The sequence below is a fragment of the Peromyscus leucopus genome, chromosome 7, assembly GCF_004664715.2.
Source record: "Peromyscus leucopus breed LL Stock chromosome 7, UCI_PerLeu_2.1, whole genome shotgun sequence".
In the NCBI taxonomy this organism is placed as follows: Eukaryota; Metazoa; Chordata; class Mammalia; order Rodentia; family Cricetidae; genus Peromyscus; species Peromyscus leucopus.
The window spans coordinates 33030195-33056861 of record NC_051069.1 but is presented as its reverse complement, the minus strand read 5'-3'; the positions used below and the strand labels follow the sequence as shown (position 1 = coordinate 33056861).

General features: G+C 46.8%; 1 protein-coding gene across 8 annotated transcripts in view; it reads right to left on the bottom strand.

The window, feature by feature from the left end:
* Positions 1-26667, bottom strand: part of Gramd1b (GRAM domain containing 1B) — a 245783-nt gene that overhangs the window by 123728 nt on the left and 95388 nt on the right. For 7 of the 8 annotated variants that reach the window (XM_028866278.2, XM_028866280.2, XM_028866281.2 and 4 more), the window contains one exon: positions 4533-4610. In XM_028866278.2, coding sequence (XP_028722111.1) covers positions 4533-4610 — 78 coding nt within the window. Of the gene's footprint in view, positions 1-4532; positions 4611-26370; positions 26468-26667 lie in introns of those variants that run through there. The other variant, XM_037207593.1, reaches the window with a different exon arrangement.

Below are 26667 nucleotides of genomic sequence, written 5' to 3'. Positions count from 1 at the left end.
TTTAAATGTGGCGCTTTTACTCTGAGGCACGACAAAACCCAGTGTCAGAGCTTTATTGGGGGGGAGGGGGCAGAAGAGAGTGACCAGGCTTGTGGAAGATGCGTACAGGGAGAGAGCAGAAGAGAGGGGAGGAGTCTGTGACCGGTTTTTTAAGGATTTCCCTGCACAGGCGTATGTGGGCTTACGGAGCTATGCCACGCTGTGCACGGATGATGTGAGATACAAGACCCCTTGCTTGGCTACTGAACTGTACATGTGTGGTCCTGCAGCTGGAGGAGTGGCAGAATCCTAACAGTATGACCCTGGAAACTCGTTCTCACCAGTAGGAGGAACCCAAGACAGGAAGACTTCACTGAGAGCGGCCACGGCAAACACAGGGCGGGCGGTGGCTCTGGGTATCTCAGATTGAGTGCACACAGGCTCTGCCATCCAAAGCACACTTCGGACATATGCCACACCACAAATGCCAAGCAAGCCGGGGCAAATGATGTCCACATCCACCATGAGGAGCTTAGGGAACTCAGCAGGTGTCTTAGTTACTGTTTTCTGTTGCTTCGAAGAGACGCCATGACCACGGCAACTCTTACGAAGAAAACGTTAATTGGGGTGGCTTGTCCACAGTTTCAGAGGTTCAGTCCATGATCATCACGTCAGGGAGCATGGCGGCTGTGCAGGCAGACATGGCGCTGGAACAGAGTGTTACAATTGCAGGCAAGAGGAAGTCAACTACAGTCCTACTGAGGGGAGCTGGAGCAAAAGAGACCTCAACGCCCATCCCCACAATGGCACACTTCCTCCAACGAGGCCACACCCCCTAGAAATGCCACTCCATCTGGGGGCCATTTTCTTTTAGACAACCACAGCAGGTTCTGAATGGGAAAGAAACTCAGGGGGTTTTTCTAGAGGTTGTAAGTCTAGAAGAGAACCCCTTTATGCAGGCACTCATGGTCAGATGAGGAGGTTAAATAAATTTTTTTTATTAGCATCCATTACTAAGCAGCCCACCAAAAGCCTGTCTGTCTAGGTAGCATCCAAGAGACAGGGTATCCTGGGGAGGGTGTTGTCAGGGTTACATGTAATTCAGTACTTCATTCTCTCCCCCTGGAATGGGCCAAGCAACAGAGAAAACATGGAGGGAAGAGAGGAGTTGGCAATCAGATCCAAAAGGTGAAGCGTGGCTGAGGACATCACACTGAAAGCTAGACAGTATCGTCCTCAGATACTCAGTGCACAGCAGAGCTTCCTCAGGGACCTCTGTGCCATTTATTTTAAGTGTGTACATGCTAAAAATCTGGACATCCATAGAGAGATGTGTAGGCTACTCTGGGAACCAAAAGAGCTATCCTCAGATCAACACTGAAGTTCTTTGCTGTGGATATCACTCTGTATAAATAAAATGCTGATTGGCCAGTAGCCAGGCAGGAAGTATAGGTGGGACAAGCAGAGAAGAGAATTCTGGGAAGTGGAAGGCTGAGGCAGAGAGATGCTGCCAGCTGCCGCCATGAGTACCAACATGTAAGATACTGGTAAGCCACGAGCCATGTGGCAAGGTATAGACTTATAGAAATGGGTTAATTTAAGATGTAAGAACTAGATAGCAAGAAGCCTGGGCCATTAGGCCAAACAGTTTAAATAATATAAGTCTTTGTGTGTTTACTTGGTTGGGTATGTGTGGCTGTGGGACTGGCAGGTGAGAGAGATTTGTCCTGATTGTGAGCCAGGCAGGACCAGAAAAACTCCAGCTATAGTCCTTTGACTAATTAGTCTTTTGGGGGGCCCACATCTTTATACTGACTCCATCTAGACTGAATCAAACCACTCATTTGGGCTAATGAGGGGCATAAAACTGAGAAATGGGACAGAATTTAAAAGACTTTGAGAAACAAAAATAACGTTTAGAGAGACCTTGCCACACTGGCCCGGGACAGAATCTCTTTTGACACACTACCTAGCTTTGGCTTGACTTCTCCTGTGAGGGGGAAGTTCATTACTTTGTGAGACCTGTTTGCCATGCAAAGTTCATCCTAAACTGGGCTGTGGTGGCACATCCCTTCAATCCCAATACTCGGGAGGCAGAGACAGTGGATCTCTGTGAATTTGAGGACAGCCTGGCCTACAAGTTCTAGGACAATTCCAGGGCTGTTACACAAAACAGCCTGTCTCAAAGAAAAAAAAAAAAAAAAAACAAAAACAAAAACAAACAAACAAACAAAAAGTTCCTCCTAACCTGAGCTGAATCCTTCTCGTTTACAATTTATGCCCCTCTAGTTCTATTTTGTAGGATTTTGTATATATAAAGTGCTGTCACCCTGGGAATGGCGGCCAGCAACTGTGTACCCAGCAACCCAGAAGGCCAGCCAGAGCGACAGTGAGGCAGACGTTGCCTCAAAACTGAATGCTATCGGACTTACCCTAAACATTCTCTTTCCTAGTCTTCCCTAGTTTCTGTCAACCAGCTCTTATTTTCTGTTTGTTTGTTGGCTGGTTGGTTGGTTTGTTTTTGAGACAGGGTTTCTTTTTGTGTAGCCCTGGCTATCCTGGAACTCACTTTGTAGACCAGGCTGGCCTTGAACACAGAGATCTGCCTGCCTCTACCTCCACTCCCAGCTCTCAGTCAGCTGTTAGAATGATAGAGCCTCAAAACCATTCTCTTGATTCTAACATCTCTGTGAAAAAGACTGGTGATAACACACTAGATCTGCTCAAATTCACACAGATCTCAATTATGCACACCCTCTTCAAAGACCATCTGAAGAAGAGTGTGGTAGGGCCGTCCTGTATTCCTAGCACTTGAGATTCAGGCAGAAGGGTCAGGAGTTCAAGGACAGGCTGAGCCGAAGGAGATCTTGTCTCAAAAGAAAGGGGGAAGCCATGTGATTGTGTTATGTTTTGGCCTTTTGTAGCTGAAAAGTAAAATCACCATGTTCTTTTTCATAGGAGATCCTTTCAAGTTAGTCAATAGTAGACTTATAAATAAGTTTGTTTGTTTGTTTGTTTGTTTGTTTTTGAAACAGGGTCTCCATATGTAAACTGGGCAGGCCTGCAGCTATGTAGACCAGGCTAGCTTTGTGCTTTCAGGGATCTTCCTATGCCTGACTCCATAAGAGTGCTAGCTTATAGGCATAAGCTGCCAAGCCCAAAAGAAATGAATCTTGAGTAGGCAAGATGGCTTAGCAGGTAAAGGGGCTTGCCATCACACCTGAGAACCCAAGTTCAATCCCTACAGCCCACAAGGTAGAACAGACTCCTGAAAATGGTCTCCTCTAATCTCTATGTGCCCCCCACACACACACACAAACACACACATACACACACACAAACACACACATACACACACACAGTGTAGATAAGCTATAATGTAATTATATGTAACTTTTTAAGTAAATGAATCTTTCCTAGCACACAATTGATTTCCTCCTTTGAAATACATATCTCAAGTCAAGTACAGTGGCATACCCCTAGAATCCTAGTACTTGAAGACACTGAGTCAGGAGGATCTCAAGCTAGGGCCAGCCTAAGCTACATAGCAAGAGGCTGTCCCCAAATAAGCAAAACCCAGAGCCCCTCCGGCAGGCCAGCTGAGTCTTTCTTTCAGTTCCCCACCGGCTGCCCTGCTCTCTCCAGGTGTGATTTCAGAATGTGTGCTCAGCATGCTAGAAGCTCGGGGGTCAAGGTCCAGCACTTCACATCAAATCACCTTTCTTTGGCTTACATAAAAAAGAAACTTAACTCATGACCAGCAACCACTATCTAAACTCACAGTACTAATGAAACAGATCCTGGCCAGTCCTCACATCCCTAGTGCAGAACCGACAGACTCTCAATTCCTCAACCCAGCATCTAGGAGCCTCCACATTCACCCCCCCCCCTTACACCCTCTACATCAGCCTCTTCTCCAGTAACCCCCACCACACACAATCTGCTCCATTCCAAAAGGTTCAGCCTTCAGGGACCACAGGTGCCCATCCCAGGACACACAAATTCCTCAGGTACAAAATGCTTTACCCCAGACAAAAATGAAACAAAATTCCTTTTCCCTATATGAGCCATGCTACACTCAACGTGTGAAGTATGACTCAAATCCTACAGCCAGCATGGTGGCACACGCCTTTAATCCCATCACTTGAAAGGCAGAGGCAGGCAGATCTCTGTGAGTTCGGGCCCCAGCCTGGTCTGCAAAGCGAGTTCCAGGACAGCCAGGACTACAGAGAAACCCTGTCACAAAACAGAACAAAACACAGCAAATGAATGCACGGTTCAAATCCTAAACCGGAAGTTTGCCTAGAGCTTTTGGTCTGCAGTTGGCTCCTCCCTTGGAGAGCCAGCCCCCTGCCTTCAGGAGCAGCAATAATGCTGCTCCCTCTGGTTTCTGGGGCAACAGCTCATCTTTGCAACCATTCTCCAAGGACAATGCACCCCCTCTTCTACTTCCCAGAGCGCTCACACACAGCAGAAGCAACGGAGGCGCTTCACCCCATTCTCAGCCATTTTTCTCCACGCGCCTCACATCACTCCCGTGACTTTGAACTCACCTTTCTTGGCGCACTCGCGGACTCAGGAACCTGCTGGAATCATCGTCGTGGCTGCTCTGTTGGCTGCTCTGTTGGCTGCTGAGGAAAGACACAGGATGTGAACCGTTAAAACTTCTCCTGCTTTCTCAACCCTGGGGCTGTACAAAGACACGGGGTTACAAAATCAAGAGAAAGTAGAGACGGTGCTTCCAGAGTGGAAGTGGGGGTGTGAGCTGAGAAGACACTAACCGGCTGAAGTCAATCTGACATCCAAGGCATCTCTGCGGCTGTCCAGACTGGAGCAGGAAGAGCCTGATCTATTACTACCCAGGTCTCTAGGTACGTATGCCTCTGTAAACAAGCACTGACAGCTCCCAACTTGGTTGTTTAAGATCTCTGATGGGACAGCGATCCAATCTTCCTCAACCCACCCAAGCCCCCAAGGAGCTGGTGCAGATAGGAAAGGGTGGGGCTTGTAAGGTTTGAGGGAGGGAAACTGCCAGAAGGCAGAGACTTGAAGGGTTCTGCACCACCTACTAGGCCCCCTGTCCTGCCCCCAGGGAGGGCTGAGAGTAAGAGAAGAAAGGGGCAAAAATCCCTGATCGATCATCCTATTCTGTGGGCTGGAGGAATACAAAGCTCAATTCAAAAGCAGAGTTCTGAAGCTGGGTGTGGTGGCGCACAGCTTTAATCCATGTGCTTGGGAGGCAGAGGCAGATGGAGTTTGAGGTCCACCTGGTCTACACTGCATACTCCAGGTCAGCCAGGGCTACACAGAGAAGCCCTGTCCCAAAAAAACCACAAGCAAACGAACAAACAAAAAATAGTAGAATTCTATACATGTAAATATACTTAAAACTATTTTAATAGAATTTTGCTCCAGGGTTGCTGATCCATGTAATTTCATATTCTTGTCAAGTACCACGTGGGGGTACAAACTGGAGAAGAAATTCCAAGTCACACAGCTCCAGAGGCAAGCCTCAAGAGTGTACTCCACAGAAAGCACTTGGCAGGAAAAGCTGAAGAGGAGTGTCTAAAGTTCAGGATTTATGCCCTTTATAATAGTCAACAGGCTCAACTAACCCAAAAGACCATGATGTGCATCACAGCCTCTCTGAGGAATAGGCTGGTTTTGATCTACTTTGGCCATAACAGCTGGTACTTCCTGCTCGCCTTACCCTTCTTCTGGCAACCAAAACTTAAAATTAAGCTAATTATAAGAGATTCTAGACCAAAATGATTATCAATATACCAGTTTCTGAAAAAGTAATTTTGACCTGTTATTAGCTGGCTATCCCACTAGATGGCACTGTTTCCCAAATCACAACCGCACCAGCACCACAGTCATCAGAATGAGTCGACTTTGGGGCGCCCCCTTCTGGTCTTCCCATGGTTTGGAAAGTTCAGTGTACAGGAAATAAAAACAACTGGTGGCCTTCACAATGTGTATTTGTTCCAAGAAACTAATCAATACTCACTGAAGGCCAACAAAATGGCTCAGTGGGTGAAGACGCTTGCCTCCAATCCCTGAGACCTGCAACCCGAGTGCTATCCCAGAGTTCGTACTGAGGAAGGAAAGAACCACCTGCCAAAAGTTGTCTATGGCGTGCGCGCACAATTCTTGAACATCCCAGAGGGAGCCAGCAGACTCCTGGTTTTGTTCCCCACATGCCTACTGCTGCAGAAGTTTACCCTAGATGGTCCCATTAATACTCTCAACACCGGGAAGGGCTGGGGGAAAATCCATGGTAATTCAGAAAGCATGCTCCAGAAGGCAGGCCCTGGTTGGGAAGCTTTGCAATGCATGCTGGACAAATTCCCTTGACTCCACTGAACTACCATCCTCCTCCCGACCCCAAGGAACAGACCCATGCAGAAAGTGCAAGCTAACCTCACAAACCACAAGCAGGTACCCTTGTGCCCTCTGAAGGCGCAGTTCGACGACTGGGAAGATAGGACCCGGCATCTTTTGGATATTTTTATTTAATTTAGCATCTTATTTTTGCAGGACCAGGGATAGAGCCCAGGGTTTTTCATGTGCTTAAAAAAAAAAAAGTGCTCTACCACCGAAACATCAGCTTGCTTTTGCTTTTATTTGGAGACAGTGTCTCACTAAGTTTCCCGGGTTGACCTTGAACTCAGTATGGAGTCCCAGGCTTGAACTTTCCTCCAGCTTCAGTTTCCCCAGTAGCTCAGATTCCAGGAGTGTACCACCACATCCTGCCCAGCCCCCTTTCTGAAAGGGCATTTCCTGAACACAATCAGCTCTTCCTCTCCCAGGCTATCAATGAGGCACTGCTCTCTCAAGCCGGGAGAGAGGTTTGAGACTTAGGTGGACTCATGCTGCCATGAGACTTGAAAGATGGGATTCACTATTCCCCAAGCTTGATGGGAGCCACCCACACCAAGGCTGCAGAGACCCAAGCACCCATTTCTCTGCTTTTGGCAATACTCTGCAGACTGCTGCATTAGCAACAATTATCTCATGCTAATTGGGAGTTTCAAAACACAGCCAGTGACAGTTACAGCTGTCTTTGATTAATAAACAAGGAGAAATAAATTCTCTCAGGCTGTGGATGTGGTAGGAACAGATGAACTGAGTTTTCCCTGGCTTTACTTCTTATTGGCCTTATAACCCCGGGCCAGCTCACTTAATCCTCTCTTAGCCTAATTCCTCAAGAAATGGAGACTTACTGTGTTTAGTCACTAATCCTCAATTTATGGAGCTGGGGATTAAATTGCAAGGAATCCGATCATCATGCCCCAAATCACAGAAACTCAAGTTCTAGTCTTGACTCTGCCACTTAACCATGGGGGAGGGGGAGATTTACTCCCCCCCCCCCAAAGGTCAGATGTGCATAACAACACGTGGCCTAAAAGAGTGAAATGAGGTTTAGAAATGGTAGAGATCGTGGCAGGTGGTGAACAACCAATTGTTCCAAATAGCCACAGGTAGCTTGCCTGATAGATACTTTGAAACTGCCAAGGAACCACAGGGTAGGAACGGAGGAGATTCTTAAGGCTTTGGTTGTTTGTTCTTGGTTTTGATGTGTTGGTGTCTTTGCAGTACCGGGTGTTAAACCTAGGGCCTCAAGCATGCTAGGCAAGCACTCTACTGTTGAGCTGGCATAGACACACAAAGGAAATGCTTTGCTTTGTTTTGTTTTGTTTTCTTTCAAGACAGGGTTTCTCTGTGTAGTTTTGGTGCCTGTCCTGGAACTCACTCTGTAGACCAGGCTGGCCTCGAACTCACAGAGATCCGCCTGGCTCTGCCTCCCGAGTGCTGAGATTAAAGGCGTGCACCACCACTGCCTGGCGGAAATTCTTTTTTATTTTCTTTTGAGTAGAAGGGTATACACATGTCACAGCATATGTGTGGAAGTCGGAGAACATTTTATAGGAATCGGTTCTGTCCTTCTACCATGTGCGCCCCTGGGATTAAGCTCGGGTTCTCAGCGTTGGTGGGAGGCACCTTAACTTACCCATTGAGTCATCTTACTCAGCCCCAAGAAAAATGATGAATGAGAAAAACGTCATGAGCCACTGGCTTGAAAAATAGAGCCACATCATCAAAACTGAGAGAGAAAACCACATTTCCATGCTGAATTATTTCCGAATATAAAATAAATTTAAACCCAGTGGTGGCGGTGGGGGGGGGGGGAACGTCCTTATTCCCAGCACTCGGGAGGCAGAGGCAGGCAGATCTCTGTGAGTTCGAGGCCAGCCTGGTCTACAGAGCGAGATCCAGGACAGCCAGGACTACACAGAAAAAACCCTGTCTCGAAAAGCCCAAAGGTAAAATAAAATAAGATAAATTGACTCTAGTGTTTACACTTTCGGTTTGAGTAGGAAAGGCACATTCAGAAGGAGAAAGGAGGTAGCAGAGAATAAAGAAAGGTGGTTTCTGTTTGTCACCTGGCAAGCTTGTCTGGGAAAGTCTAATAATAGAAGTAAGTACACAGATGTGATTGGGACACTGTGAAGGACTGCCAGCTTCCTACACGACACACCTGATAGTCTCAGAGAGGACTTAGAAAATCCCGGGCTGGGAGCGAACTGCCAGTCTGCCTACAGGGCTCGGAGGAGACTCAGTTCTGCTTCACAGCTAGCTCCCGTGGGAGTCTGCCACAAGAGCGGTAGCTGGACAAAGACTTTGGGGTTCAGAATGCAGCTCAGTATTTTCCTCACTCATCCAAACCCACAAATGCTTTTCTGTTGAAGACTTCTTTCACCTCTAAACAAGCCTGTGTCTGTGCTTCCTTTGGTTCTGGTTTGCCTTGTTGTTTGAGACCTGGAGTTGTTCTGTAGACTACGCCGTCTGGAATTTTTGTTTTTGTTTGTTTGTTTGTTTTTCGAGGCAGGGTTTCTCTGTGTAGTTTTGGTACCTGTCCTGGATCTCTTGCTGTAGACCAGGCTGGCCTTGAACTCACAGAGATCCGCTTGGCTCTGCCTGCCGAGCGCTGGGATTAAAGTCCTGTGACACCACCGCCCAGCCCTGTTTTTCCTTTTCTTTATGGCCACTGGTAACACACTGCCCAGTGACTGTTAAATCTTTGTCAAAACATAATAAACTGGTGCTTTATCATGCCGCCTATCTAAGCCAAAGTCGGAAGCTGTTGATCTAGGCGGTCATTTGGGGGCATCCAACCCAGGGCCTACACATGCCAGGCAAGCAATCTACTGCTGAGCTACTGAGTATTTTTTCAAAGTTTCCCAATGTCGGCAGGGTGGGGCAGGATGGAAGACCCACCCCTGGATTTGTGAGTTAATCCACTGAAATCTAAACCCACACCCAGCACTCTGGTTTTGCTCCCTGGGACAATGGTTAATCCTACTTTCAAACTAGAAGTGGTGACATACAGCTGTGGTCCCAGCACTTGGAGAGGCTGAAGAAGATCATGAGTTCAAGGCCAGCTGGGCTATATATTGAGTTATAGCCTGGGCTACAGAGTGAGACCTGTCTCGAACACCAAAGCAGACAAACTAGAATCCTAATCCTATCGGACTGCCCAAGCAGGTCTGACATGGAGAGTGATCCAGGGTTTGGAAGGGGCCTCCTTCCTGACTTCTGTGACTCCTGGGGCTTCCCTCTGCCACACTTCTGCTCTTCTGTTTTTCTTGGGAGTTTCATAAGCTCTTCTGGTTGATCCTAAAGTGTTACCCAGGACTCTTTTAGCCACTCACTCCCTCAATAAATTATCAAGGATCAACTACATAGTAAACATCATTCTGGAATCCAGACACTGGTGTCAATGGTAAACAAAACACCGGAAGGCCCTGCTCTCAAAGAGGTAACATGCGATATCAGGTTACTTCCAACCAGGGAACCTACCCTTCAGGGACCTCTGACGTTGTTACAACAGCACTGTACATTCCCCAGAGAGGTTATAGCTCTCATCAGATTCTCAAATCAGCCGTGACTAGTACAAAGTCATCTGCAGTGAGCCTGCTGTGGTACCTTGCACTTGTAACCCTCGTCCCGGGAAACTAAGGCAAAAGAATTGCCGTGTGTTCTAGGTCAGCCTGGGCTAAACAGTGAGGCCTTGACTAGGGCTGGAGAGATGCTGTTAAAAGCACTGGATGCTCTTCCAGGGAACCCAGGTTCAATTCCCAGCACCCACAGGGTGCTCACAACCATCTGTAACTCCAGTTTCAGGGGATCTGACACCCTCCTTCTGGCCTACTTCATGTGGTACAGAGGTATATGTGCAGGCAAAATACCCAGACATACAAAACAAAAATAAATAAATCGTTTAAAAAGTGAGACCCTGGCCAAAACCAAACATAAAACCCAAACGAATGAATGAATGGGTTCTGAGCAACACAGAGGAGCAAACCTAAGTTCTCTCTGTGTTCCCATCGCCCTGCCTGTTCAGATGTAAGTTAATAAGACTCCTTACAAAGACTGAGTCACCTGGTTAACATAAGCATTTAACCAAAGGATTGGCAATCAGTAAATAAACATCCAACAAATGGCCACAACGCTTGTATTTATTATGGTACAGTACTGAGCTCCTAACATCCAGCAGGACTCTCACGGTGAGCAGCAGGTCCATTTCTGACTTCAGTGTCCTTTCCCTCTCTTTGGGTGTCACTATGAGACTCACATAAACTGGAAGTACACCTGCCTCCCCTCGCTCTACACCAAGGCTGACAGACGCCACTCCCTTCGGCCTCCCAGATCCCCATTGCCCACTCGTCCCTCCTCTGGCTGCTCAGATCCCTCTCTCATCACTCCACACCCAGATTATTGAATGGGCTCCCAACTGCCTTTCCTGTTGCCAGTCTGGGCCCCTCTCCAGTCCACCCTCCACAATGGCACAGTGATCTCCCGGACGGGGTGATTCCGTTACTTCAGGTCACTCCCTGCCTTAAAATCATGGGGCTAGCCCAGGGACATAGTTCACTGGTTAGAGAGCTTGCACAGTATGCTCTGGGCTCTGGGTTTGATTCCAAGAAGCCCAGGAGGAGCACACACACACATGCACACTTACACAAACACACACACACACACACACACACACACACACACACACATCCTTGGGGTTTCCCATAATTTTGGAGCAAAGTTCACACTCTTTATTTTTTTTCACACTCTTATTTTAACAAGAAAAGCCTCCCAGCCCGATGCTGTCTCACTTCCCAGCTCCCTCATCTACAGCTAGCTCCACTCCAGCCATGCATCTTGTCTGCCTTTGAATCTACTCCTTCTCTGGCCTGTCATATCCTCTCTCTACTTCTTTCTTTCACCAAGTAAACCCAGTAATCCCTGCCCTGGGGCATAAATGGCCTAAGGATTGAGACTCAGACTCTAGTGTTTACTGCCTGTATTCAGATATTTGGTTTTTAGGTGGGGAGGTTCAGGACAGGCTTTCTCTATGTAGCCTTGGCTGTCTTGGAATTCACTTTGTAGACTAGGCTAGCCTGAACTCACAAAGATCCTCCTGCCTCTGCCTTCTGAGTGCTGGGATTAAAGACAGCTGCCAACACCATATGGCCTGTATTAAAATCTTAACTCTTCTGCTCAGGGCACTCAGTTTCAACCCTCATAAGACATTCCACATTATAAAGTAACTTCTGCATTATTGCGATGTTATAGGAGTTAAAATTCCCGAGATATGCTGGCACTAAGTAGACATACTATGTCTGTAGATTCTGTCTCCATTATTCAAAATTAGTGTCTTCAGGAAGGAAGTCTTCCTGATGGCTATCACCTACACTCTAGCATGCATCAGCATGAAATGACCTTTTTCCGTATTTGTCACACTTGGATGGATTCTAATGAGTAATTTGCTTCGCAGTCAGCATGGTGTCACACACAGGTAATTCCAGCACTTGGGAGGCCGAGGTAAGAAGAGATTGAGTTTGAGGATAGCTAGGGCTACATAGCAAGACCTTGTCTCAAACCTATATGACAATAATTTCACTTGACTGGATTTTCTACCTGTAACTAGAAATTATTTGAAATTAAAGGTCCCATTTTAATTGTAATTTCTTTCCTTTCCAAGTGCCTAGCACATAGTAGGTGTACAATTATGTCAAAGACCTGAATGAGTGACTTTTCTCTCTTGCACTTCTAAAGGGCTCTTATCCCACTAGCCAGTCCAAAAAAAGACTCCGATTTGAGAGCTCTCAAATCAGCAGATTGTGTACTTCCCTTCTTGTTCTCAACATTTTCCAAATGCCAGTGTTGAAAGGACCCCAGTCACCATTCCAGGACATGGAAGGGGTCATCCATGACCTTTGCTTCAAGAATGGAAGCCCTGACCCTGAGATCTGGAGATACCAACTAGAACGAGACAGACGTTTGTGCCCCCACCACACCCCCCAAATTAAAAGGGCATCACAACAAAACCACCAGCTACCTCCTAATGCCAACCCTCTTCTGTCCTACCCACATCCCAGAGACATGATTTCTCTCTCAGTCATTAAAGGTGAGGAGCTGTATTTCAGGCTTAAAACAGCTTTCATCCCAAGATGGGCAAGAAAGACTGAGGTTCTTCAAGTACCCACTGTGAGCAAAAGTTGGCAGTGGGCTGAGACTCCTACTGTTAGCTTCTCTGACAGAATTATGAGTGTCAAATCTCCATGCCAGTCTTAGGTTGTCACAAACACAGATAATTACACTATGGCCAGGGAAACAATAACTATTCTACCCAATGCCTTGTTCTATGTTATTTTTTTAATGAAGAGTAAAGAACTCTTCAGCCACAATAAAATTCTAGACCTCTGGCCCCACACAATTAAAAGAATTATACTTACCCCATTACATTCCTGGAATGGGTTCTGAGAACCGGGCAAGTGAATTAGTCTCAGCTCCGACTCCCTCCAGCTGCTCTTAGCTGAAGCAGCACGTGGCCTCCCCCCCTGGTTTCCAACGTCCTAGCTGCCACTTTGGCCTCAGTCACTACTTAGCTTCACAGTGAATCTTAGGTACTCTCTCGAAAGAGGGAATGCAAATAAACCAGGTCACTCAGAGGTAAATCTTTCACTCAGGAAGTAATGCGGTCAACCAAGTCCTTTCTCAGAACTTGAAGTCTGTGAGGATTGGTCAAGCCTCTGGACAGCGGGCCTCATAAACCTTCTTGCCCCCACAGATGTCTCTCCCCTTCCTGCTCTTAACATCCTGGGCCCCCGTCCCTGGCTTCAGCAAAGCCCTTGTTTCCCTAAGCCCGGACAAGTCCTGTCATGGGAGGAAGACACTGCAGAAATGTGGCAGGAACGAACGGCTCAAAACCGAAGCAAGTGGGAGCCACGGTGGGCACAGACTCCTCACAACCTTCCTCTGAGACTCTGATCCCCCGGCTCCCTAACATAAAAAAGGAGTTCAAGCTGCTTTTCCATTCGGTTCCTGTTACGGGAGTGAGACACAACACACAAGCGCTGTGTCTGTTAGCTACAACACCCTAGCTTCTCCACATCAAAAATCCTTAGACTGGCCCGGCGGTGGTGGCGCATGCCTTTAATCCCAGCACTCGGGAGGCAAAGCCAGGCAGATCTCTGTGAGTCCGAGGCCAGCCTGAGCTACCAAGTGAGTTCCAGGAAAGGGGTAAAGCTACACAGAGAAACCCTGTCTCGAAAAACAAAAAAAATCCTTAGACTGTATCCCCAGCTGCCATGTTCGGGAAGACACACCTAACTAAGTGTTATTTGGTTCTAATTAATTTGCATACATGCTGTGTTTCTAGTCAAGGATACCTAACTACCATCTAGAAACTCAAGGGCAGCATCAAAGAGCATGCCTTCACACACGGGTTGAGAAAATGCAAAGAAACCTAACCTGGGTTGTTGTGTGCTGTGGTTAACATACGAGATGTTCCTCATGTTTTGAACACTAAGTTACCAGCCATTAGCACTATTTGGGGAGGTTGTGGGTACTTTAGGACAAGAGACTTGTTCTAGGCCAGCCTGGACTACCAAGTGAGTTCCAGGAAAGGCGCAAAGTTACACAAAGAAACCCTGTCTGGAAAAACCAAAAGAGAAAGAGAGAAAGAGAGAGAGAGAGAGAGAGAGAGAGAGAGAGAGAGAGAGAGAGAGAGAGAGAGACTTAGAGAGAGGAAGCAGGTAAAGGCAGGTACCTGGAGGCTGTATGTTCCTGATCACTTCCTGTTGTCTTCTTGGCTGCAGGTCTACGATAATGTGGACAGTGTCTGCCACATGCTCCTGCTGCCAAGGTGTTCAGCCTCACTCTGGGTCAGAAATACAGAGTCCATTTACCATACGCTGAATCCTCTAGAACCATGAATTTAAATAAATCTTTGAATTGTTAAGCTTTTAAAAAATTGTTATTATTGTATGTGTTTGGCATGTCTATGATCAGTGTGGGGGCGTGCATGCCATGGGGTGTGTATGACACATGTGAGGTCATGCGTGTGTGACATGCATGTGCAGATCAAAAGACAACTGTGTGAAGTTCACTCTCTCCTTCTGTCTTTACATGGGTCCCAACATTCAAATTCAAGTCTCCAGGCTTGTGTGGCAAGCACCTTTGCCCACTGAACCACCCCACAGTGGTCCCTTGAGTTTTGACAGAAGTTTCTCTGCTATGACACCCGAAGTAACGAATAGCTCTTGTTGTACAAGAACATTTGTGTGGTTGCAGTCAGGCTCTGGAAATATAAACGACTGGAGAGCCCTCCCTCCAGAAACCAACGTCATAACCAATATACAATTTGCTATTAGCTTGATCTCCCCATGGTTTCTCATCTTTTACCTGCTTCTGAAGAGCTGAGTTCTTCCCCGTCTCTTCCTCCTCCCACATCACGCATCCAGTCTATCCGTCTCGCCCAAACATACAACTGCTCACTCCCTAACCTGTAATCCCCAGCTCTGGTTCCCAGTAGCCGGCTGTTCTGTCACCAAAACCTGCCTTCCCGGGCTCCTCCAGCAACATGTACAAAACACTGCCCTTCACCATCCCTTCTCCTAAGCAGCTCATAGCAGCCTGCTTAAGGCCAGGCACCTTCATCCTCCTCCATCAACTCAGTGGTCCAAACGAGGGAACTCAGAAACACCGTCACCTCCAATCTGTCACCGTTAAGTTCCTCCTACCTCTGATCTGCCTTTCCACCCATCCTCTCTTCTGTGTCCCTAACACGCCAGTCCAAGGACCAGCCACATGGCTGCATCACTTCAAGACTCTTTCATAAATAGGTTCCTATCTCCTGGATTCTGACCCAAGGGATCCCAAGTACGGCCTGAATGGGGTGTTTTATTGCTGTTTTGGTTTGGGTTTTGGCAATTTGGTTTTGATTTTTTTTTTTTTTTTTTTTTCAGGGAAGGGTTTTGAAGAGGCAAATCTCGGGTCTGCACATGACTGATTCTCACTCTATTGGGAGGGACCTTTCACTTCCTTAACGACTTATAAATGTTTGCAAACCAGACTGGATCCACTGATTTGAATCATCTGCTAATTTCTGTGGTGTAAACACTTCCACCATGGTTGGTTTCTCATGTCACTGAAATCAGTATTGGGAAATGAAAAGCACAATCAACTTTTGATAGCTGACATTAGCCCACCACAAAACATGAATATGCCCAGACTATTTCCTATAACCTTCCAAAGCGGCTTTTAAAAACAAACAAATATGCCAGATGTAGTGACGCATGCCTATAATCTCAGAACTCGGAGGGGATCTTGACTCAGACTTCAAGGCCAGCCTGGTCTACATAGTGAGTTCCAGGACAGCCAGAGCTACATAGAGAGATCCTGTCTTGAAAAACAAACAAACAAACAATAAGGCAACTTTAGACATTCCTCTTTCCAGGCTCATATCATCTTTTAAATTATATTTTTATTGATTTTGTATATGTCATAAAACACTTTTGTGTAGCAGACAAGTGGAGGTCAGAAGACTTGTGGACTTGCAGGAGTGAGCCCAGGGATAGAACTCAGGTCATCAAGTATGAGAGCAAGGGTCTGAGCCATCTCAGCAGCCCAAGGGAGGCTGTCTGTGATTAACACAAGCTATTTGCACGTATGGAAATATTAATACACATAAACATATTATATGTTGTATTTTAAAACAATATATAGTGTCTTGGTTTGTTTTTCCTTTTCTGTCTTTCTTTCTTTGGGGAGAGTAGGTTTATTTTATTTTTAATCATATACATGTTGAGGGGAGTTGTTTATATGAGTTCAGGTGCCCTTGGAGGCCAGAGGCATTGGATTCCCCTGGAGCTGGAGTTATAGGCAGTTTGGAGCCACCTAATGAAAGTGCTGGGAACCGAACTCAGGTCCTCTGCGAGAACAGTAGTTGTGCTTAACCACTAAGCAATCTCTCCAGCCCCCCCCCCCACCTTGTTTTTTGAGACACAATACCTTAAAGGTCCTAGGTAGCAAAGGATATCCTTAGACTCTAGATCCCACTACCTCTGCCTCCCAAGTGTCGGGGTTTCAAGTATGTGCTGTCATGCTTGACCCAACATTAATTTTTAAAAAGTGAAAAAAAATATATGCTGGTCTGCATTTTAAGAAAAAAAAAAGACTTTAGGGGATGCAGGACATGTCTAAGATTAAACTATGCATGAGCTAGAAAGTAAGGGTTTCAATCCAAGGCTTCTGCCCCTGAATTTTCTGTCCTTTTGCCTTGAGCTAACTACAATATTGAACCCCAGTGTCCACATGGAACCTCAAGAAGTGGGCCTCAGAAATGACCTCACTGATTAAACTGGGGACAGATCTGATCTCTGGTTAAGGACGGGGGACTCCAAAGAGCTTGGACATTCATTTTGCTGCGTTGATCGAGGCAGAAGATGCAAGATCATCTCGGAGTCCAAAACAGCAGAGGACTTGACACAGAAGTAACAAGAACCCTCAGTGACCACTGCAAGACAGTTTGCTAGGTGATATCACCACGGAGGTCACTAGATCACAGGCGAAGAAAATCTCGTACTTAAGAGCAGATGTAGCTCACCAACCAGCTGGGATGGGGGGGGGGGACGACACAGCCTACGGGCAAGCCAAATAAGGAAGAATAATGAGACAGAGGCCAGAGCAGGAGATCCAGGGCTCCAGTGACTTCTAGGAGGCCAGTGAAGGGTTGGCCTACAGCCCCAAAAGAAGTCTGGAGACCACAGAGGCCAGTATCAGTCCAGTGAGGCATGAGGGCAGGACTCACAGGAGCCAGGACAGCTGCAGAATTCTTGTGCCCTGCTGGCTGACCTCTTCACAAAACAAGCCCAGGGAACTGTCCCAGCCCAGTGCCAGCTTCGTTCCACCGTCAGCAAGACTCAGGAGCTTGACTCAGGAGTCAGCTTGGAGGAGATGGGCAGCTGATTGCCCCAGAACAACACTGAACTACCACAGGAGCATTCTAGCAGATGCCCGAGCCCCAAGAGCACTCTCAATAGACCAAACTGTTAACAATACACGTTTTCCCCTTTGTTGCTACGACTTCTCAGCATTAACCTTGTCACCCACTGCAGGCGCCTCTCTGGTTTTAACTTCGGAAAAGGCTTCAAATATGGGGCTGGGGAGGTGAGTCAGTCAACCAAGTGCTTTGGGGCAAGCATGAGAAACTGAGTTCAGGTCCCCAGCACCCACATAAAAGCTGGGGAATCCCTGCACCGAGGAGGCAGAGACATGAGGATCCCGAGGGCTCGGCACGTCTAGTCTGATCAGTGTCAGGTTCGGTGACAGACTCTGTCTGAAGAGGGACAAAAGGGTGAAGCATCATTGAGGAAGATACGTGACATTAACCTGTGGCCTCTACATGCACCCACACGTGGACCAGCACACAGGAACACATATATTGCACATGCAATACACACATGCCCAGCCTGAATATATGTGAATCATGAAAGGTCACAAGGTCTGAAAGATTGTAAAGCTTTGAGCCCTGCCTCAGAAAGCCAAGGACGGAGGAACCCAAAAGAGGCCCCTGCTGAAGCATCTATAAAGAAGGGCCAGTTCTTGGGACCTAGAGGACAAGAAAGTAGGAGGGCGACATGTCACAGACTAATTGTTCCGGGGACCACCAGCCTCGGGGACAAACAGCCTGCAAGCTTTTCTACATTCCAGAAAGAAACCCCTCAGTTCCCTGCTTCCCCTTTCTGACCCACTCTTTCCGACTCAGCCCAACTTCATTTGCCCTTAGCACCAGGAAAAAAACAAAAACAAAAAACAAACAAACAAAACTGGATTATAGGAAAACTGTTACCTTGTTTTTCAATTGGAAGAAATAAAAACGGTCCTAACCACAAACTCTGATCATGTTCTAACTGACATGGGGCCTCAGGGCCAGGAAAGAAAGAGCACCATGGAACGGACCTGCAGGCAGGAGGAAGAGAGTCATGGCTGACTTGTCCTCTCTGCCACTTTCCACACAACACTGGATGGCATAGACGCCTTGTGAAGCATTTGGGAGTTTGGTGGTGGTAGCAACTGCGGTAGATTATTCCAGACCCTGGCTCATGGTGATATTTTATTTGTACTGAAATGTAATTTTAATTTTATGTTAATAAATAAAGTTGCCCTGGGGTCAGAGCTATTAGAGCCATAGCAAGAGCGTGGTGGGTAGAAGAGCTAGGTAGATTTCTGTGTGTTCAGGGATACAGCCAGTATTGGAGACATATGCCTTTAAGACCCGGAGGGCGGTACTTACAGGCAGTGATGAGGCAGTCATGTGGTTGGGTTTACAACCAATGAGAAGGCAGAACAGAAAGACTATTTAAACACAGACAAACAGGAAGTAGCTCTCTCTCGCGGGGAAGTTAGGAGCACTGCAGGAGGTAAGATTTTATCTCTGAGCTCTGACCTCTCGGCTTTCTCTTTTACATTGGCTCTGTGTTTTTTATTTTAAAAAGACGATTGGTTACATCTACACTGGCTGGTCTAGAACTCATGAGCCCCATACCTCAGACTCTCGGTGTGGGGTTACAGTCTTGCCTCGCCACATCCTGCTCCAGTCAAGCATTCTGACAACTTCCATTTTCTTGTGTTTTATTTTTTGTTTTGTTTTGTCTTGAAAAAGGGTCTCCATATGTACCACAAGCTGGACTTGGACTCACTATGTAGATGATACTGTCTCTGAATTCCTGATCCTCCTGCCTCCACCTTCCAAAGACTGGGATTATAAATGTGTATCACCATCCTTGGATCACTTTGAAAACTCTCTCTCTCTCTCTCTCTCTCTCTCTCTCTCTCTCTCTCTCTCTCAATCAATAAATAAATAAACAAACTTATTACATTTTAAGTGTGTGTGTGTGTGGCGAGGCGTGCACTCAGGCTACATCCATCTTAATGGCCCCACTGTGACAACTTTCTAATAAGCCATTTATATCATGCATGTTACTAACACAGAGGTGGCAGGTATTGAAAAACTTGGAAGACTGAACAAAGCAAAGACAAGTTGAGTCACCACAAATCTTTTATTTGGGGTTTGAATGATTTAGTGACACACACACACATACAATATCACACTCCTACCACACATCCAACTAACCCTTTCTCCTCCTTCGCATTTTTGAGACTGGCTTCACTGTAGCTCAGGCTGCCCTGCGACCCACTTTGTAAACTAAATTTCAAATCCCTCCAGTCCTGCCTCCGCCCCTAATTTTGGTGATTATGGCTCTTTCCCTGCCCCCTCCACACACACAAAAAAAGCCACACTTTTTGCATGATGGCCTGCACTCAGAGGAAGGATGAGACACAAGCATGGGGTGGGCCGGAAGTTGGGCAAAAGTCAAAGACACAGTCCGAAGAGGCTGCCCTCCGGGTCTAAACCTGAACACACGACGCTGGTTCTGGTGGCTCAGACTTGAAGTCTCGGCCCAGAAAGAGGAGGCAGAAATTAGGCCAGCCCAGGCTACAAAGTGAGACTCCGTCTCAAAAACAACCATAATTTTTTTAAAAAGGAATTCAAATCTAGAAGATAACTATGAAAAAAAAAAAAACCCTAAAAGTTCATGTCCCGCAGGAAGGAGAAAGTAACATAGACTGAGTGCCTACCATAATAATTTTTCACATAGAATTTCATTGAAAAGTCACGGGTTAGGAGGGTAGGTTGGTTTTGTTGCTGTTTTGGCTTTTTGAGATGGAGTTTCATGTTGTCTAGGCTAGCCTCAAATCTACTAGCCTTGAACTCCTGGTTCTCCAGCCTACACCTCTCAAATGTTGAAATTCCAGACTTGTGCCACCACACCAGGCCCAAAGTCATTCCTTGAGGAAAAGAATTCTCTTATTCAGATTCAATTTCTATTTTTTTCCGTGATTTCTTTTCACTAAGAATCCTATAGCCAAACAAACACTCCAGTCTTTCTTAATGCAAATGGTCTTCGATGAATGTAACTTCCCCGCCTTCCTCATCCAGCATCTCCTGCTCAGGTCTTTCCACGTACAAGGTGGGCAGCTGCACGGTGGTACTCAAACCAAACCCAACACGCAGTGTTACCAAAACACTCCGTGTTAAGCCTGCCATGCTGAGAACGTTGAGGTTCCTTCCCACACTCACTGACTACGGAGATCTGACCCATGGATAAAGGAAAGTTCCAAGAAGTACCACACATCCAGAAGTACCTTAGACTACCCCGCCTCTGCAGACATGCCCACAGCGGAGAGTAGGGCACATCCCTGTCATAATAATAATGAGAAATTTCCTGATGTTTTTTACACTTCCCAGGCTGAGTGGCCAGCAGAAAAAAGGGAACATCTTGATCCTTTGAATGACAGGGATGTGCTCCACTCTCCGCTGTGGACATGTCTGCAGAGGCAGGGTAGTCTAAGCTGTACATAGGTACTTCTGGTTGGGAAATGGTGTCTGGGGAGGATACTCTTCTGACACTTGACCCGTGTGCTCTTGGAACTTTCCTTTATCCATGGGTCAGATCTCCTGAAGATTAAAAAAAAAAAAAAAAAAAAAAAAAAAAGGTGATCTGCTTCCAACTCATTCTTCCTTAAGATAGAATCTTGCTATGTAGCCCTTGGCTGGCTTTGAACTCTCTGTTCTAATGCCTCAGACATGCACACCACATCCTCCTCCAAATCCTCAAGTCTTCTTTCATCCTTTTTCTCTTTTTTTTTGGGGGGGGGAGGGGGGTTTCTGTCCATTTATTAATCCGAATAAAACTCCTGTCTCTTAATAACACATGCTAGGCATACAGTAAGTATTCATCGACCGAATGACGGTGGCTAATGAAACCGTGACATCATGATACACATGTTTTATAAAATTCAATGTAATTGACAAAGGGAATGCAGAATGTATACTTGGCTGGGCGATCAAGGTAAAAATCTTTTTCTATTTATTATTTCATCCTTTTTCAAAGTATTTATTATCTACCTTGGCAGTGCCAGGACCTGGAGTCAAAGCCTTGCAACCTAGGGAAGTGCTCTCCACCAGCAATAAATGTCCTCAGCCCTGTCTGTGTAGTTGCTTCTCATGGTGGCCGCAGTTGGAAGGTCATGAACAGCAACGCAATAGGCCCTGTCTGTTTCTGCCTGGCTGAAGGAGAATCTTACTTGGAATGGACCAGTAGATTCTGTAGTGAGCAGGTGCTTTGGGAGTGTGAATATTTATGTGGTGGGCTCACGACTGTTTTTCCATCTCAGCATCCTTCATGCATTGAAGTCATCACCTTTTCCGTTTTCCTCTTCTGACCTTGTTCCTGTGACTAGTGAGTGATTCCACTCCGCTGCGTCTATTTCCTCTCCTCTTCTTCCTTCTCTGCGATCAAGCCCCCACCCCTATTGCTTGACACACAGTGTTACTGTGTCGAAGACAATGGCCTAACAGCCTCCTATCCTAATTCTTTCTGACGCGTCTACAGCATTTAAAATGACTTCTGCACTAGGAGAAATAACACCAACAACAAAAACAAGTATTTCACCCTCAGTGAAATTTCAATGGTGCCTAATGAATTCTCATCATGTATTTAATAACCACTTACGGTGGTTCCCCTCTGTGCCAGGTGCCATAGGAAAGAACACAAACATTTAAACAGAAGTGGGGCATAATGATTCATGCCTCCCATTCCAGCGCTTAGGGGACTGAGACAGGTAGATTGCTGAGAGAGTTCGAGGCTAGTTGGGTTTCAGAGAAAGACTTTGTCTCAAAGAGTCAAAAAGAAAAAAGAAAAACATTTAAATAGAGTGGAGGATAGGGATGTAGTTCAGCAGCAGAATGCTTAATTAAAATGCATAAGGCTGGTTTGAAATTCAGCAACATATGCTCACGCACGCGCGCGCGCGCGCGCGCGCGCACACACACACACACACACACACACTGTACAAAAACAATGAAACATATATTCTTTCATTTAGTAGTTTGCTCTCTGGTGAAGAAAGCCATTCGCTGATACACACAATGCCCACACTGCTGTGTGCGGGGTAGGGTTGAGAAGCGTATCAGCGAAGCTCAACACCGTATGAGGGAAAGGATGCCTAAGAGCCGCAGGAGGAAACAGACAGGGCTCCACAAAGGAGGAAGCGTTTGACTGACATTTCAAAGTCGACTGCATTTCCACTAGGCAAACCACATTCCAAACAGGGACTGTCACTTGGCCAAGGTGGAAGCCTGAAGAAGGTTCAGGCTCAGTCAAGCATCACAGCTCCACGTGGCTGGAGATGAAGGCTGAGGTGGGAACGGTGCAAGGAGAATAGGGCAGAGACTGTAGGGGCTGGAGAGCAAAGAGGCGTGCTACGAATGCTAACACCTGCTACGGCACGGCCAATGCAACCACAAACACACTGCAGCTGTGGCTACCTGCACAAGAGCACGTGCATGTGCGGGCGCGCGTGCTCACGAGCACACACACACACACACACACACACACACACACACACACGCATGCACGCATGCACGCATGCACGTACACACTGGAGTAAGAAGGGGGACTAGTTGGGAAGAAAAGCGTAGTCAGCAGGAGTGAGAGGGATAAGAAAGGGGAATGGGGTGAATATAATCACGATACATGTATGTATACAATTGTCAACATTTGACTAAAAGAAGGAAACCCAGGATGCCCTGTTTCCTCTGCTGGGACATTGCTGTCTCCTTTGCTCGTCCCACCTGAGCACAACACAAAACGAATGTAGTCAGGCAAGCAGTTAATACCTAAGGGCTGGCTAATTCCCACCATCTTCATCAATTACCAGGGACATCTCCAGCAAGTCCCCAGCGAGCACTGTACCTTGGAATTAAGAGCAAGAAGCATGCTAAAACGGGTCAAGGAAAGATCCCAGGGACTTCTCACCAGTCTCTCTGTAGCAAACACATGCACACGTCTCGAGTCTCGCGAACGGTAACACTCATCGACTAAAACAAAATATAGAAACAGTAAAGTACAGGGGGGCAACAGCAGGGCCAGGTTCAGAGCCGCGCCCACCCAGACTCTGTCATCCGGTCTGCGGAGCGTAAAGCAAGCACACCCCATGCCTAACCCCAGGTGACCCATCAGTGACAGATGAACAAGTAGGGCCCTTCTGGCCTTAAAAGAGCAGTGAAACTAAGTGAAGAATTTGGGGGGGGGGTGGTTCAGACAGAGTGTCTCTGTGTGGCCCTGGCTCTCCTGGAACTTGCTCTGTAGATCAGGCTGGCCTCGAACTCACAGAGATCCACCTGCGTCTACGTGCCCGAGTACTTGGATTAAAGGCAGCACGTGCCACCACCACCCAGCTAAGTGAAGAAATCTTTAGGGAGTGTTTTCAAATCCAAGTGTAAGGCACAGAAATAGGAGGAGGCAGGAGTAGCAATCTACTCAACAGGTATGAAGAAACCAAGAGGGGAGGGGGGCAACGGCCAGGCAGGGATGAGAGGAGAGGGGCAGCTGGTGAGCAAATGTGGTTCAGAGGCCAGCGAGGTAACACACGGGCCCACAGACCGACCTGCAGCTTGCTGGCTCACTTCCTGTGTTCTCTCTCTGATTCCTGTTTTCTTTAACTGTCAATTGAGAACAGTCTATCCTTCAGCTAACACGACCATGGACAACTTGTCAGTGGGAAGGAGCATAAAGGATGACTGGACTTGTTCATTTCATGTTCCTTTTTAGAGATTTAGCTTCATTATTTTTAATTATGTGTAGGTGTGTATGTCTGCATGCATGGGCACCACACGCATGCAGTGCCTGCAGAAGGCAGAAGAGGGCATCCGATGCTGCAGCTGGAGTGATAGACCGCGGTGGGCCAACAGGAGGGCCTGGGAATCAAACTCAGATCCTCTGGGAAAACAGCAAATGCTCTCAACCACTGAGCCAGGCTCCTCTAATTCTTTCCATGTGGGAACAGGTAACCTGTCTTAGTTGGGGTTTTATTGCTGTGAAGAGACACCATGACAACGCTCGTAAAGGAAACCATTCAACTGAGGCTGGCTCACAATTCAGAGGTTTAGCCCATTATCATTATGATGCGAAGCATGGCGGCATGCAGGCAGACATGGTGCTGGAGAGGGAGCTGAGAGATCTACATCTGGATCAGCAGGCAGCAGGAAGAAAGAGAGAGACATTGAGCCCGGCTTGAGCATTTGAAACCTCAAACTTGCCCCCAGTGACACACTGCCTCCAACAAGGCCACGCCTCCAATTAGTGCCGCTCCCAGTGAACCTTTGGTAGCCATTTTCATTCAAACCACCACAAAACCAATGGCCAGAAAAGTTTAAGAGACAGGTATAAAGTCACACAGATACCTGACAACACTCCAAAGACTAAAACTTCAGTCTGAGATTCTCGGAACTCCTCCTGTGCTGAGCCCAGGGTACAAGGAAGTCAATGACCAGACAGTAAAGGAAGTCTGTTGAGCTTCTCCTCCAAACCCTGCAATGTTCATAACCTGGCTCACTACTCACAGAGTGGATGTGGCCAGGGCTGTGACTGAGGGTTTACAATCTGGACCACTTGGAACACAGGAATATCCAGAACTGACTAGATTCTTGCCCGTATCTATGGGCCTCAAATTCTTGTAGGCTTACGGCAGAAAGGCAGAGATGGGAGCCAGAAATGACAAAGGAAAGAAAGCATACTCCAGTCGCCTGGCAATGAGGGGCGGAGCCTGGACTTGGGTCTGCGAAGATGGCTCTGGAGCTGGAGTCTTTGGCAACCACCTTGTGTTGAGTGACAAGCACAGCGGTTTGCGTAGCAAACACAGAAGGAACGATGGATCTAATGTGAATTCAAATGGGCAGAAGGGGTCCCAGCGTATTTTTAATTTGGAAAAGAAATCAAAAGCAGACTCCAGTGAAATCTGTGCTGATTTTAGTTCATCATAATGAGTCTCTAACTAGTCACGAGAGAAACACATAATTTAACCAAAGATTTTTCCTTTCATCCTTTACCTACTGGGAGAAAAACAAAGGATTTTTTTCCCATTGTTTTGAGATAGGGTCTCATATACCCTAGGCTAGCCTAGAACTCCCTATATACCTTGAACATCTTATCTTCCTGTCTCCAACTCTCCAGTCTATACAGTGCAAAGGACGGAACCCAGAGCTTTGTACATGCTGTGCCCTCTGTCAAATGAGCTTCATGCCGAGTCCAACCGGGTGGAAAAAAAATGGACATAAACATTTTCTCTCTATGCACTTATACACGGTGCAATCTAACAATATTTACAGTTAAAGTTGATGAAAATAAAACATCACAGAATTAACTAGAGTATAAAACTAAGTACTGCTCACCAGAACCCATTCAGATATGGCAAATAGGAGCATTTCTCAAAACCTAGTAGTTACGTGTGTATAGTCTCGCAAATACCATCTTATGAGAGGTGGTAAAAGCATTTCCAGGGACACATGAAACCACAAACCCACTTCACAAACACATGGTCTGCACATGGCTTTAGAGAATGTCTTTAAGCCTTACCTTGGCTCTCCATTACAACTTCTCGTTTTCCTAAAGGTTCTCCCACTTTTTCTTCTCCCAGGCACCAAGAACATCTCTCCTAATTATGCCCCATATCAAAGAATGTCACTCAACTTAAACCCAAAGCTCTGCCCTCCCTCCAGCCAGTGCTCTCCACAAAACCTGATGCCCACACCGCTTACCCTGACACGGAACACGAAGCCATGTTACAGGAAATCAGAGGCCAGGCTGAATGTGTATGGCATCACCATGGCTGGTCACTTACCGTCACCTGTGTTAGGAAGGAGTTCCGGTTCCAGAAGTACAACAGGAAATGCCACCACAATAGAGGCCGCCCTGGCTGAGCACACACACAGCACTACCCACTCTCTCAGCCCTGTTCCAGATTGGCCAACCTCAAACGGCTCAACACAGAAGTCTAGCAATGACAAATGACCACAAACTCCAGGGCCTGGCCTTCAGATCAGACAGTCTCGGAACTAAATGACGCCAACATGAAAGTCCATCCTTCCCTCAACTGGGGGACGTGGAGGGGGAGAAGGGAAGTCGTCAGAATGTGAACACCTACCAGGGACCAGGATCCTTGAAGAACAGCTTCTCTTTACTTTTTCACCTTCCAATCTGTCTGCAAGAGAGGGGATGATCCTAGTCACCTACTTAAGGAGGAGGAAACTGGTGATGCAAAGCGGCCTGAGGGAAGAAAATCTGTCCTGGGGTGGAATTTTACACTAAGGAAGCAGGCTAGAGATTGCTACCAGAATAAAAGTCAAACCCAGCTACTGAGAAGCATCAACAGGGACTAGTGAGGAACAGGGTGGGCAGGGGCTTTTATTAAGAATAGAGCCCATTCTGTCTCTCCACTGTG